This window comes from Lactuca virosa, chromosome 8 (assembly GCF_052849685.1).
Source record: "Lactuca virosa cultivar CGN04683 chromosome 8, Lactuca_virosa_CGN04683_v6, whole genome shotgun sequence".
Lineage (NCBI taxonomy): Eukaryota > Viridiplantae > Streptophyta > Magnoliopsida > Asterales > Asteraceae > Lactuca > Lactuca virosa.
The window spans coordinates 115,346,683-115,362,380 of NC_136433.1; the positions used below are offsets into that span (position 1 = coordinate 115,346,683).

The 15,698-nt window shown below is 37.3% G+C and overlaps 1 protein-coding gene across 1 annotated transcript; it reads right to left on the reverse strand.

Moving 5' to 3' along the window:
- Positions 1-10,209: 10,209 nt before the first annotated feature.
- Positions 10,210-12,523, reverse strand: LOC145132215 (actin). The gene is made up of 5 exons (XM_079066924.1): positions 12,273-12,523; positions 11,791-11,860; positions 11,310-11,703; positions 10,618-11,231; positions 10,210-10,524 (listed from the first exon to the last, which is right to left on the reverse strand). Exons 2-5 carry the CDS (start codon positions 11,848-11,850, stop codon positions 10,459-10,461), a joined length of 1,134 nt encoding a protein of 377 aa, XP_078923050.1. The 5' UTR covers positions 11,851-11,860; positions 12,273-12,523; the 3' UTR covers positions 10,210-10,458.
- Between the last annotated feature and the right edge of the window lie 3,175 nt (positions 12,524-15,698).

Here is a 15,698-nt window from a genome sequence, read left to right on the forward strand (position 1 = left end):
AAATTTATTTAGAGTAAGGGTACATCTTATGTATATATTGTTAGTGCTCTCGGTTTTCCCGTTGACCATTTCTACAGTGAAGCTATCTTTTAGTGGTTGAGAATTTTGTTTAAGTAGGTGTTCGAATTTATGACTCACGAAGCTTTTCTCAGCACCACTATCAAATAGAATACATGCGTATGAATTGTTGAGAAGAAACGTACCCGTGACCACAGTAGGATCTACCACGACTTCCTCGTGGCCAATTGCTAGTATTCTTCCCACACCACTAGCATTCTTCAGCATTGGACAATCCTTTTTGAAGTGCCCAGATTCACCGCATTCATAACATGCCCGACTTACTCCAACGCCAGGAACTTGAGAGATCGGTTGCGGAGGTGACCTACAGAATTGAGCTGTGTGCCCTTTTCTGTTGCAGTTCATACATTGCATCTCACGGAAATTTCCATTGTGATGGAAATTACACTTGTTGCATTTCGGAAATTTACCAGCATACAGCTTTGCTGGTGTAGGAGTAGCAGGAATGGCAGCAGGAACAGTAGTAGCATGAACTGCTACTATCTGTTGTTTCTTGGAAGACTCTTGGGAAGATTGACACTTCCTTTTATTCCATGGCTTTTTCTTGCTGTTGTTGTTTGTTTTGGGTTGTTCTGGAGCAGCAGTCATGAAGCCTTGACAGACTCCATGATCTACTAGAGAATGCGCCAATTGTTTGGCACTATCGAAAGTAACAGACTTTGAAGCTAACACACTTCCTTGAATCTGGGGTGATAGCCCCCAGATATACCTTTCGATCTTCTTGCTTTCCAGAGGAACCTTTCCAGGACATAGGATCGCTAGATCGTTGAACCTATTGGTGTAAGTTACTATATATATATATATATATATATATATATATATATATATATATATAATTAAAATTGAAACGACATTCGGACAAATAATTCTACCCTGAGCCTACATCCAAACAAGGAAAAGGGAAATAAAGCGAATTATCAGTCCTAAGCCCGTTAAATGTGTTTAAGAGATCACCATTGAAGTTTTCGGCAATTTTATGATCTTATCTTGGAGAATTCGGTCTTATATGACCGAATTCACCTTGTGTTCGGTCTTAAAGTGAATGTAAATGGTAGGAATTTGGTTTCTAGTCAAATGGTTGAAGAGAATTCGGTTTTGGTGTCAAAGAGAACAAGGAAATCGGTTTCAAGTCAAATGGTTGAAGAGAATTCGGTCCTTGCTTTATTCCTTGATGTAGATTCGGTTTTGAGGTTGGGAAATGATTCCTAAAAGCGAATTCTATGCATATTTGAGATATATTATGATTTTAAATAAATAATACTCCATACCATGCACATATATATCTTACATGCATATGTGTAGACTTCTTTGAGTTCTTAGTGTTTTGTAAACTTGTATTAGCTTATTATAATTTAAACTAACATAGATTAATATCACACATACTTAAATAACACCCATAAGTATGGTTCATGAAAGTTATATTTCTATCGCCTCTAATTATATTGACTTGAAATAACGGGTTGTTACAAAAATCAATGCTTAACTAAGATCTAAAGAAACATAAGCCAAGTTTGGAGCTTTATACCTCCAATGGTGCGCAAAGAAGAGGAGATGTTGGATCCAAAGTCTTGAGAGCAAAGCTTACTCCTTGAAGGTCCTTCTTCACAACCAAGGAAGCACACAATCACTCCAAAAAGCTCAAAATGCTCAAAATGAACTAGGGTTTGCAAAGAGGGTCGATCTTGGGATGGAGGCTGATAAAGGGAAAGGTCTTGGGGGCATAATGGTGTTTAAATGTGCACACACCCTAATTATTAGGGTTTCGGTCTGAACCATGTATGTCCGGCGTACCGGAGTATGCACAACATACTGGCACGGGACATAGTACACTCAGCGTACCAAGGCGTACGCCCCGCGTACTCGAGCCACACCAAAAAGTCACAGATTTTGACATCGGGGACCCTTCTTGCAACACAACAAAACTCAAGGGTCTAAAAGCAAACCTGAAAAAAAAAATAGATGTTACACCACTTTTATGAAGCACCAAACTGCATACACATACCTTTGTAACGTTTATATTCCTTTTTCAAGCTTACAACTACCGTTTTACAAGTCCGACACTTCTTTACCAACTTAATTACCCGATTTAGGCATCATACTTTGGATAGATGGCCAAATGGACCCTATATCAACATTAGAGTTTTACCGATACACCATACACATTATCTATGTTTAGTTATGGTCTTACCACAACATCTCATGCTTTTCCTTCCATGTACCTTATTATTCCACACTTCGAGGTCCAACTTAGTTTATTCAATTAGACATTGTACTTTACATTTCTTGCCAATTGAAGACACCATGAAATAGTGATAGCTCTAAACAACCCAAACTCACCCTAGAGTATCAATAATATCCAATGTGGACTCTTAGGTATTAATGATGGGCTTTGAGCATTCTAACACTCCTATGGTGTACATGCAACCCTAGAAACCTTGGATCTATGTTTGACTAAGATACATGCAAATAATTATTTTTCCAAGGTTCTTATCCTAACTAGCATGGCATGGGGTACTTGAATCAAATAAAACTAGTAGAATTACTTACCTTGTAGTAGTATTTGATTGCTTGGAGTTTGAGAGCCTAACACTAATAATGTGGATGCCTCAAATGGAAGTCACAAATCACCACAAACTTGGAAACTTGAGAGAATAGTCACAAACTTCTTGAAATCGGCCCTCTTAGTTTACACACATCAACTAGTGTTATTTCAAGAACCAAAGCCTCCTTTATATAGTGTGGTGGATTAGGGTTACATCTATGTAAACCCTAATACCCATGTCTTTTCATTTCCATGAGATCCATGGGTTAAAGCTCCATGGAGTATCCATGGACTTTCCATGCAAGCCTAGCCCACACTATATAAATACAAGAGCCCATATTTAATTAGTCATACTTTTGATCTCTAAATTAATTCTAGATTAATTATAGATCAATACTAATTAAATAATATGATTTTATATTCATATATTAGGACTTATAATATATTAATAAATCATAACTTATACTATTCTCAAACGATTATCCATAAATTGTTCGGGTGAAGTGCAACCCAAATGGACCATGCCGGGTCGGGTCAAGTACATACCAAATATAGTTATGGACTTAGACACTATATCCAACAGTCTCCCACTTGGATAAGTCTAATAACTATAGTTGCAAGTATGACTTCAGGAACCGATCAGCAATCGTAGCTCTTTAAACTCTGTTGAACTATGAAGTGCCATTTTAGATAAGTGATCATATAATCCTCTGTTCTAGATATCAGCCGGACAAATACATGGAACATGGTGTTGCTTATTGTCCATCATTTGTTTCCCGATTTCCGATTTGTTTGACATAGAACTTAACTGAACACATCAATTTAGTTCTGACCGGGCCCGGTACATAGGTCAAAACAAAATCATCGAGGGGCCCAGATATCGCTTCTAATCCTAGAAGGAACAGATAAACTTCGACTCATATGTTTGCTCTACTACTTGTTGAATTACACACAAAAGCACGGTTTATAACATCGAGTTACCAATGCCTTTTCGTGCAATCAATGCATAACCAACTCATAGGCAACAAATCATATCTCTAGGTTTGAAGACTTATATGATATTACCGTCTCACGATCACTCGAGATAAATTCCATGAAGTGATACAAGTGAGCGTGGGTTGAATCCAATACTCAGAACTTATGAGCACTCATGAGTGTTGTAGCCCCGCTTTGTCTAACATCTTAGACCTCTACAAGCCAACCCATGACAGTCTTGATTCATATCTACTTCCAACATATGACCGACTGTGGAGAGTTTGAATAATATGATATAAACCATAACATAATTATTCTGGAAGTCAAAACATGCAAAAAGAAATAATAGTAAACGATTGACAAGAGATAGCAACACTTGTACTCATAAATAACAGCTTTTATTTATCATCAAATGTCAATTACATTTTACAAATTTCAAGATTATCTAACTACTAAAACTAATATCATCCTTCAGCCCTATGCTCCGAGCATGCTGGAGATGCTTAGCCCGAGTCAGTCCCTTCGTGAGGGGATCTGCTGGGTTCTCATCCGATGATACCCTCTTTGCCACGAGGATTCCTTCTTTTATTCGATGTCTGATGAAGTGATATTTTCTGTCAATGTGTCTGGATCTCCCATGATCTCTTGGTTCCTTGGCTAAGGCAACCGCACTATTGCTGTCACAGAAAATCTCTATTGGCTCCTTTATAGCTGGTACAACTCCAAGGTCTCCGATGAAGTTCTTTAGCCATATAGCCTCATTTGCTGCCTCGCTTGCTGCTATATACTCTGATTCACAAGTGGAATCAGCCACTGTCTCCTGCTTGGAACTTTTCCAAGTAATTGCCCCTCCGTTTAGAGTAAAGACCCAGCTTGACTGAGAGCGGAAATTATCCCTGTCAGTCTGAAAGCTAGCATCACTGTACCCTACAACTCTCAAGTCCTCACTGCCACCGAGGGTAAGGACCCAGTCCTTAGTCCTCCGTAGGTACTTGAGGATATTCTTTACCGCAGTCCAGTGTGCCTTGCCAGGGTTCCCCTGATACCTGCTAACCATGCTCAAAGCAAAGGCTACATCAGGTCGATTACACGTCATAGCATACATGATCGATCCTACAGCTGAAGCATAAGGTATTCGACTCATTTATGCTATCTCAGCCTCAGTACTAGGGCTTTGTGTCTTACTCAATCTGGCATTACTCTGGATGGGTAACTCTCCTTTCTTGGAGTTATGCATGTTGAACCTTTTCAACACTTTGTTCACATAGGTGCTTTGACTAAGTCCAATTAGTCTTTTACTCCTGTTTCTCAAAATCCTTATCCCTAGGATATAGGCAGCTTCTCCAAGGTCCTTCATAGCGAAACACTTCCCAAGCCAGGACTTTACTCCCTGCAGGGTTGGGATGTCATTTCCTATGAGTAGTATGTCATCCACATACAGTACCAAAAAGCTGACTATACTCCTACTAGCCTTGATATAGACACAAGATTCATCTTCACTCCTTGAAAAGCCAAATTCTTTGACTTTCTCATCAAAGCAAAGATTCCATCTGCGAGGTGCCTGTTTTAATCCATAAATGGATTTCTCAAGCTTACACACTCTACTGGGGTACTCTGTACTGACAAAACCCTCTGGCTGAACCATGTAAACATCTTCAACCAACTTTCCATTAAGGAAAACGGTTTTGACATCCATTTGCCATATTTCATAATCATGAAATACAACAATGGCTAACAGAACCCTAATAGACTTAATCTTGGCCACTGGTGAAAAGGTCTCATCATAATCAACTCCTGGAGTTTGAGAATAACCCTTTGCAACCAGTCGTGCCTTATAAGTGTGTACATTACCATCCATGTCGGTCTTCTTCTTGAAGATCCATTTGCACCCAACTATCTTACGATCAGGTACATTGTCAACCAAGTTCCAAACTTGGCTGTCATACATGGACTGTATCTCGCTATCCATAGCCTTTTTCCATTTAGCAGCCTCAGGGCCTGCCATGGCTTCCGTGTAGCTGTTAGGCTCTTCCAGATTTACCAGTGTGTTATCACTGATAAGTGTCTCACCTTCTACAGTAATATGAAAACCATAATAATGCTCAGGTGCATTCCTAACTCTGGTGGAACGCCTCAGAGGTATAGATTCTTCAGTCGGCTCAACAGGAGTTTCCTCCTCAGGTTGAGGGCTAGGGTTTGAGGTTCCTTCACCACTTGACTCTTGAATTTCCTCAAGGTCAATTTGCCTCCCACTGTTTCCTTGGCTCATGAATTCTCTCTCTCGAAAGAATCCTCTTCTTGCTATAAAGACCACATTATCACTGGGTCTGTAGAAGATGTAACCAAAGGATTTCTGTGGGTAGCCGATGAAAATACACCTTTCGCTTCGGGGTTCGAGCTTATCGTGAGTCTCGCGTCTCACGAAAGCCTCGCAACCCCAAATCTTGATGTGGTCTAGATTGGGAACTTTTCCAGTCCACACCTCGTGAGGTGTTTTGGCAACCTTCTTTGTAGGGACTAGATTAAGGATATGGGCGGCAGTCTCTAAGGCATACCCCCAAAATGAGATTGGTAGCGAAGCTCGACTCATCATGGAACGAACCATGTCCAACAAGGTCCGATTGCGCCTCTCAGCTACACCATTCAAATGTGGTGTCCTAGGAGGTGTCAATTGTGAGACAATCCCACATTCCTTAAGATAGTCAAGGAACTCAGTACTAAGATACTCACCACCACGATCGGATCGAAGCATCTTAATGTTCCTGCCCAACTGATTCTCCACTTCTTGCTTAAACTCTTTGAATTTCTCAAAGGTTTCTGACTTATGCTTGATTAGGTAGACATATCCATATCTACTAAAATCATCAGTAAAAGTCACATAGAACCGATTAGCATCTCTTGTGGCGGTTCTGAAGGGTCCACACACATCCGTGTGTATGAGGTCCAACAAACCTTCACCCCTAGCACAAGTGCCAGTAAAAGGTGACTTTGTCATTTTACCAAGCAAACAAGATTCACAACTATCATCTGAGTTTAGGTCAAATGACTCCAAGACTCCATCCTTTTGGAGTTGGCCTATGCGTTTCTTGCTTACATGTCCAAGACGACAATGCCATAAGGATGCTTTATCTAAGCTAGTGGAAGAGTTAATACACAATACATTATTTCCTAGATAATCTACAACAGATACAGTTTCATACATGCCATCACAAGGTAATGCTTTAAAATAAAGAACATTATTAAAGAAAGCATCAATACTACCATTATTATTATCAAAATAAAAGGTAAAACCTTGTTTATACAATGCATGAAAGGAAATAACATTTCTTGCCATTTCTGGCGAATAATAACATTTATTCAAATCTAATGTAAACCCACTATTTAGCACTAAGGAATAAACTCCTATCTTGGTGACAGGTGAAGCTTTCCTGTTTCCCATGATCAAGTTTATATTTCCCTGCTCCACATTCTCACTTCTTTTTAGTCCCTGCAAATCACAAAATATATGAATACCACAACCTGTATCAAGGACCCAAGACTTAGAATGAGGTGAGTTATTAGACAATATAGTGTATATACCTGCATGGTTGGGTTTTACTTTCCCATCCTTCAAATCTTGCTGGTACTTTGGGCAGTTTCGCTTCCAGTGCGACTTTTCATGGCAATAGAAGCATTCAGCCTCATTAGGGTTAGCAGAAGGAGTGACAAAACCTTTCTTGGTTTTGCTTGAAGAGGAGCCTTCAAGGGTCTTACCCTTGGTACCCTTAGAAGGGTTCTTTCTCTTCTTCCCTTTGCCATGCCCGATTGCCAAGACATTGGCCGCAGTTGGAGTAGGAGTAGGAGTAGTAACAACCGACTTACCCTTTAGACCACTTTCGGCGGTCTTCAAGAGTCCTTGAAGTTTGCTAAGGGTGACTTCTTCCTTGTTCATGTGATATGTCATGCGGAATTGATCATAACACGATGGCAAGGAGTGCAAAATGATGTCTATTGCTAACTCCTCAGGGAAGTTCACATTCAGCTTCAGTAAACGGTCCACATACCTTTGGATTTTCTGCATGTGGCCCGTGATGGGTTCACCATCCTTCATTCGGGTTGTTATCATGGAGGAGATTATGTCATATCGCTCTTGACGAGCACTTTGATGGTAGCGGTCCATCAAGTCCTGGTGCATCTCAAAAGGATAATAGTCCTCATAGGACTTTTGGAGCTCGGCTGTCATGGTGGCCATCATGATGCATGCCACTTTTGTAGCATCTCTTTCATGTATCTCATATTCAGCAACCTCTTCAGGAGTAGCAGTTGGCTCGGGTACCTTCAGCTCCTTGTCGAGAACATATTCTTTGTTCTCATACCGAGTGACCATCCTGATGTTTCTGATCCAATCTGTAAAGTTGGACCCATCAAAGATGACTCTCCCACAAAGATTCATGAGAGAGAAGGAGCTAGTAGGGTTTGAGCCAGAAGCATTGTTATTGGAAGACATCTGAAAAGAAAAGGGAATAGATTAGATTAGATATAGAGATAGTCCTTAACAAAACACCCAAATGTAATATTAAGGCTAGGACCCAACACAATATTTTATAACTTAGAAGAGGGATGCCGTAATCTAAGCTATAAGATATTTGAAGGTAGGTGAATGACGATTCACCAATTTCCACCATGAAAAACAAAATATTTAATTAGGTTTTAATTGGTTTAGAAACTCCTAGATTCTTTGAGATTCATTGAACTTTCTTCAATGGCATGTTTCAATCTCGAGTGTGCCCTTCAAGTTTTGTGACTGGGATGCCGAGGATCACAAAACAAGGTGTGAAGTAACCATGCAAATTACTTGGTACCCTTAATGTATTACCCCTCAATCGATGTGCCGGTTAACCACACACGCTCCATCGATACTATGATAAACATTAAGTCACCCTTTACCTACCTTGTTAAGTTCAAGTTAGTGTGCCGGTTAACCACACACGCTCCACTAACGACTTAAACAAAGTGTAAAGTGTAATTTCATGGATTAGCACCTTATTCATATTTTCCTAAAATAACTAAGATTGGGAATTCAATAAAGTTTAGTTACTTTAGTATTATCATTATACTTTTAATGAGAATTTATAAGTCCTTGTCCTACCCGTTCGACTAACGACCCTCCACCGATCAAGGAAGCGGTGGGTGAGAGTGGACACCCATTAAGTTGCCATTTTATAGGCAACAACCTTATACCCCCCTTATAGACCGGTTTCGTGAATGAGGCGTACTAGCGGTAAGACGACTTGATCTTATACATATATAAATATTATTAAACTTATAATATTATAAAGTATAAGGGTTGAATTTTATCTTTTAAAATTCTAGGGGTATGAACTAAAGTTTTTAATATGACTTTACATGTTCCAAAACTTGAGGGCAAGTTTTGTAAACTTTCAAAACTTTTCATTTCTCATAACTTATGAGTTAATGGTTATTAAAAATGAAGACTCTTCATTTTTTGTAACCTATGTGTTCTTTTAATGGTTATTTATAAATGTGACTTTTGGTTATCCATAACTTAAGAACTAGTTATGGACTCCATTAAAACACATAAAGATCAAAAATTAATCTAATCAATTATTAGCACATAATTTCTATGATCTTCTAAACTCATATGTTTATGAATGTTCATATCAAAAATTTCAAGAATCGTAAGTACATATACAAAACTTGAAATTTTGATACGAGCTTTTGAACAAAACTTCGATTTTTTTTTTTTTTTTTTTTTTTTTTTTGCATCAAGTATCAAATAAACAAACCAGACTCTGATACCACTGATGGGTTTTGAGCATTCTAACACTCCTATGGTGTACATGCAACCCTAGAAACCTTAGATCTATGTTTGACTAAGATACATGCAAATAATTATTTTTTCAAGGTTCTTATCCTAACTAGCATGACATGGGGTACTTGAATCAAATACAACTAGTAGAATTACTTACCTTGTAGTAGTAGTTGATTGCTTGGAGTTTGATAGCTTAGCACCAATAATGTGGATGCCTCAAATGGAAGTCACAAATCACCACAAACTTGGAAACTTGAGAGAATAGTCACAAACTTCTTGAAATTGGCCCTCTTAGTTTACACACATCAACTAGTGTTATTTCAAGAACCAAAGCATCATTTATATAGTGTGGTGGATTAGGGTTACATCCATGTAAACCCTAATACTCATGTCTTTTCATTTCCATGAGATCCATGGGTTAAAGCTCCATGGAGTATCCATGGACTTTCCATGCAAGCCTAGCCCATTCCAAATAAGCATTAGCCCACACTATATAAATACAAGAGCCCATATTTAATTAGTCATACTTTTGATCTCTAAATTAATTCTAGATTAATTATAGATCAATACTAATTAAATAATATGATTTTATATTAATATATTAGGACTTATAATATATTAATAAATCATAACTTATACTATTCTCAAACGATTATCCATAAATTGTTCGGGTGAAGTGCAACCCAAATGGACCATGCCGGGTCGGGTCAAGTACATACCAAATATAGTTATGGACTTAGACACTATATCCAACAATTAACACGATGCAAATCGAATTATGGTAAACCAAAACCAATACTGCTACAAGTAATAAGTAATTCATTCATACAAACAAATCCCTTACAGTGTTCGTGCATTATTCAAACAAAAAACACAACGATTGACAAGTTTTTCTTACCAAAAAAAAAAAACTATTTAAAACTATTTATAAGATTTTTGAATATTATTCTGCCTGCTCAAGCTCAAATTCCGGTGAAAATCTGAACGTCTCCTGAACCTGAATTGCGTAGTGAATAGCACCGATTGCTCTTTGTTACTTCTTTTCCACCGATTAGAAACATTTCCTGTGAACAATCGAAGGCCCAGATTCATCGTATTCCGCCTTCGCGATCCACATCTGCAATTACATTAAAAAAACCGTTAAATTCCGATGAAATTGTAATCAGAAACAAGAGATCCTTATGGTTAGGGTTAGGGTTAAGAAACTTGCCTGCTGGAAGGTGCTAAGAGATGCTAAAATCGACCCTCCGATCCAGACACTGTACTTCCTCTCCGGCGGAGCCACCACCTTGATCTTCATGCTGCTGGGAGCTAGGGCGGTGATTTCCTTGCTCATTCTGTCAGCAATACCAGGGAACATAGTCGTACCACCACTGAGAACAATGTTTCCATACAAATCCTTCCTAATATCCACGTCGCACTTCATGATTGAGTTGTAGGTCGTCTCATGAATACCAGCAGCTTCCATTCCGATCATTGATGGCTGGAAAAGAACTTCAGGACACCTGAATCGCTCAGCCCCAATTGTAATCACCTGCCCATCGGGTAACTCGTAGCTCTTCTCCACCGCAGAGCTAGTCTTGGAGGTTTCTAGTTCCTGTTCATAATCAAGTGCAATATACGCCAATTTCTCCTTCATATCCCTCACAATTTCTCGTTCAGCAGATGTGGTAAACGAATAACCTCTTTCAGTAAGAATCTTCATCAACGCATCAGTCAAATCACGACCAGCAAGATCCAAACGCAAAATAGCATGAGGAAGAGCATAACCTTCATAGATTGGAACAGTATGACTCACACCATCTCCCGAATCAAGAACGATACCTGCAACAAGAAGCCAAACGGGTCACCGATTTTGGATCCGATTATGAAACGATGAAGAAACAGAATGAGAGGATTTACCAGTTGTACGACCACTGGCGTACAGTGAAAGAACGGCCTGAATTGCAACATACATAGCGGGAGCATTGAACGTTTCAAACATAATCTGTGTCATCTTTTCACGATTGGCTTTTGGATTAAGTGGTGCTTCTGTGAGAAGAACGGGGTGTTCTTCAGGAGCCACACGAAGCTCGTTGTAGAAGGTGTGATGCCAGATCTTCTCCATGTCATCCCAGTTATTCACAATACCATGCTCAATTGGGTATTTCAACGTAAGAATACCTCTTTTGGACTGTGCTTCGTCCCCGACATATGCATCTTTTTGCCCCATGCCGACCATAACTCCGGTATGACGTGGGCGACCAACGATGCTAGGGAAAACTGCTCTTGGGGCATCGTCTCCAGCAAATCCAGCCTTCAAAACAAGAAACACAAACACATAGCTTCAGTTGCAACTTGCAAGATCAAGATTCAAAATACCGAAATTTTTTGATAATCATACCTTCACCATTCCAGTTCCATTATCGCAAACAAGGGGTTGAATATCTTCCGAGTCGGCCATCTTTTAGTTCCTGGAAGGAAATAAGTCAATTACAACATTTTTTTATATCAATTAAAATGATACAAATCGACTCATTCATTAGATGGGAATCATTTCATCTGATGAAATGCAGTTGTTCTTTTCGAAATTTAGGTATTCAAGTATTGATTCTTCGAAAAACTAATTAATCAACGAAAATATTGCATGACGATTTTAATAATGTAAACTAATTCATCACGGAATTCAATCAGGAACCACGATAGCAAGAACATTGAAAGGGTTTCGTGGGTCAAAAGAATCGAAACCATTAACATTGCAAGATCATACATACAAATGTCTGTAAACGAGAAGATTAGGCGTCAATTCACGTAGAGATCCATTACGGAAGTGAAAACACATACGCAATCAAGAGCAAATGAATTCAAAGATTGAATAACACTAACCCGTTGGAATTGAAATCCAAGAAAACGATTGTAGGTAGGAGGAAAGAAAGGATGTGGGTTGATTTAAAAACAGGGTAAATGGAGTAAAAGAAAATGGAATGAAAATCGGGCGATGTGGACGACAATCCGTTGGTAAAGAAGGGAAGTGTTTATAGGTGGAAAACAGGTGGTGTGTGTATGCCGGATGAATGAATGGAATGGTCAAACGATGCCTGATTTCGAGATCTGGTAAAAACAGAGGCTGTGGCTTCGCTTTCTTTGTGGCCTTCATTCATAAAAATAGATTTGATTGCATAAATTAGAAATTGATTCTTTAATAAAAATAAAAATAAAAATTGATTTGAAATCATGTTATTTTTACATATAATTTGTTGTTTTTTTAGTTGCTATATATCAATTATCAATTGTATTACTTTTTTCAAATTATATTTTGATTACAATAAGATGAAAATGAAGACATTATTATGAAAGTAAACAAATAAACACCATAAAATTGGGATGTTGCTAATGAATTTTATTTGAAGAAATAATAGTTCCCAGATATGTTTGAAATATACATATGAATTTTGTTGAAAAACAGAAAAAAGATAAATTTCATACGCGATATTGTTTTACAATTTGTAATCGAGTTATCGAGGGGACGTTTGTGTCATTTGGCGAAAGATGTGATATTTGAAAAGGGAAAAAGGAAATTTTGTTAAACGAGAGTAATACAGTATTTGATTTATCACATTTTGTAAAATCTACACACTCTAACATCATTGCTGTCAAATGAAATTCAAGAAGGAATTAGAGCTTTAAAAATAAAAGCAAAGTTGTAAATTATGTCATATATCCGGGATACTGAAATTACCTTTGAAACCAATACATTAGATGTACCATTCTTATATAGGCATATAATAAAATGTAGTTAAATCTAATAAAATCTGTAAATATACAGTCATCATATTGCTATTCCGCCGGACTTGAAAAACCTCCTATTCGAATATATTCGCAGACGAGCGTAGGCGGGAACCCGCCCTAATTATTCGGAATTGGAACCTAAAATGTTGGAACCGGAACCGGCGGGTAGCGATTTCAATACCGTGTACCTGGTTCGTTAAATTTGTAAAATTTTAAAACTTATAAAAGTATATTCATTGTAAACTTACAAGAAAGTTATTGATAAAATCAATACGTAATTCACTACTTATTAAAAATGAAGATTATAAAATATCATTAGCTTGAATAACATGACGAAAAAATATGTGCATATTTCTTAAAAACTATAAATAAACTCCATTGCTTTCATGTATCTTAAATTCATACTTTTGATATTAAAAATTGGGATATATACACTAAAGTCCCAATATTTTCATCGATTTGACAAGAAAGTCTTAAACTTTATTTTTTTTACAGTAAAGTCCAAATTACCGGCAATTTTTGACACTTTTACCTTTTTTCCCGGTTAGCCGGTAATTAGGACTTTTTTGTCAAAAAAATAAAGTTTAGGACTTTCCTGTCAAATCGTCAATTAGGACTTTACTGTCAAAAAAATAAAGTTTAGGACTTTTTTGTCAAATCGTTGAAAATATTGGGACTTTAGTGTATATATCATTTTTTTGTTAGAAATTTAATGGTATGATACTCTTTAAGCACAAGAGTTATTGAAACATTCTCTAGTCGGCTAGATCTTATTGAAATCCTTAACGTTTGCTTCTTGTTAAATCGTTTTTTTAATCTCAACAAACCGACATTAAAAAAAATGGAGATAATCAAGAAAGAAAGAAAGAACCAGGGTTGTGTTGGCTTTTTGCAATCCCAAAAATGGAGAAATAAGAAACCGAAAAAAAACGAAATTGCCCTTCTTTCCCTTATCCACATTCACACCCTTTTGACTAGGTATGTGTTGTTTGTGTTTGTATAATCTGTCCCCACTTTTTAGTTCAAGATTTGGCGGCGAAGTAAAAAGAAAGTTTTACATGTCTTTTCACCCTTGTAAAAGTTTCTTCTTGCTTCGCCGCCAAATCTTGAACTAAAAAGTGGGAATAGATTATACAAACACAAACAACACATGCCTAGTCAAAAGGGTATGAATGTTGAGAAGGGAAAGAAGGGCAATTTCATTTTTTTTCGGTTTCTTATTTCTCCATTTTTGGGACTGCAAAAAGTCAACACAACCCTGGTTCTTTCTTTCTTTCTTGATTATCTCCATTTTTTTCAATGTCGGTTTGTTGAGATTAAAAGAACGATTTAACAAGAAGTAAACGTTAAGGATTTCAATAGGATCTAGCTGACTAGAGAATGTTTCAATAACTCTTATGCTTAAAAAGTATCATACCATTAAATTTCTAACAAAAAAATGATATATACATTAAAGTCCCAATATTTTCAACGATTTGACAAGAAAGTCCTAAACTTTATTTTTTTGACAGTAAAGTCCTAATTGATGATTTGACAAGAAAATCCTAAACTTTATTTTTTTGACAAAAAAATCCTAATTACCGGCTAACCGGGAAAAAATGGTAAAAATGTCAAAAATTGCCGGTAATTTGGACTTTACTGTCAAAAAAATAAAGTTTATGACTTTCTTGTCAAATCGATGAAAATATTGGAACTTTAGTGTATATATCCCTTAAAAATTCGAAAAGTTGAATTCTATAGCTAAACAAATATTTCTGTGAGTTAGATTTGACTTGATACATTATTCTACTGTCTACCAATTCATTTTGAACACGGTAGTTTAAATTCAAAGTGAAAATTACACATGGATATTTAAAGGTTCAAAACAAATTGCTTCAAATTCTAAAATTTTAAATGATGTTATTCAAGATACTATATAAAGTAAGTGATTGTGAAATACGTAACGACCTAAAAACCAGGATAAAATTTTTCATTTTAAAAACAAGAGTTACAACCATCACATTGTTTTAAAACCATCACCTAATTAATAATGTCAAACATCATAGTACAATATCAAAAGTGCAGAAAATAATGAGGAGAGAATGTCTTGCCATCACGTCGGGCCCTTCCCCTTAGTATCGGAACCACAAATATACACTGTAAACAAAAACTTAGTGAGTTTCCCCAAAGTAACACATACGAAACATAAATAAGTTAGTGTTATGGGTCAACCCATAGTCTTACAAGCAATTTCCTGCCGAGGGCCAAATCCCGGTCTTCCATTAAGTTGTCAGGGGCCAGATCCTGGTCTTTCACACAAATGTCAAGGGCCATATCTTGGTCTTTCATACAATTGTCAGGGGCCAAATCCTGGTCTTTCATACACATATCTCAAATATAGCTAACACCCTATATCACAAATAATGGGTCGGCATTGGTGCCTTCACCCATTGATACAATGAGAAAAACTCACCTCAGTCCGCTGATACGTAACTAAATGCTCGGCTACCGAACCGGAAGATCCCACACTGAACACAACAAATC

Bases quoted from the DNA above. Each gene is read 5' to 3' on its own strand.
- LOC145132215 (XM_079066924.1), bottom strand. From the start codon at position 11,850: ATGGCCGACTCGGAAGATATTCAACCCCTTGTTTGCGATAATGGAACT. The intron at 11,232-11,309 runs GTAAATCCTCTC...TTCTTGTTGCAG, and splicing joins CGCCAGTGGTCGTACAACTG to GTATCGTTCTTGATTCGGGA. The intron at 10,525-10,617 runs GCAAGTTTCTTA...ATGTAATTGCAG, and splicing joins CTCTTAGCACCTTCCAGCAG to ATGTGGATCGCGAAGGCGGA.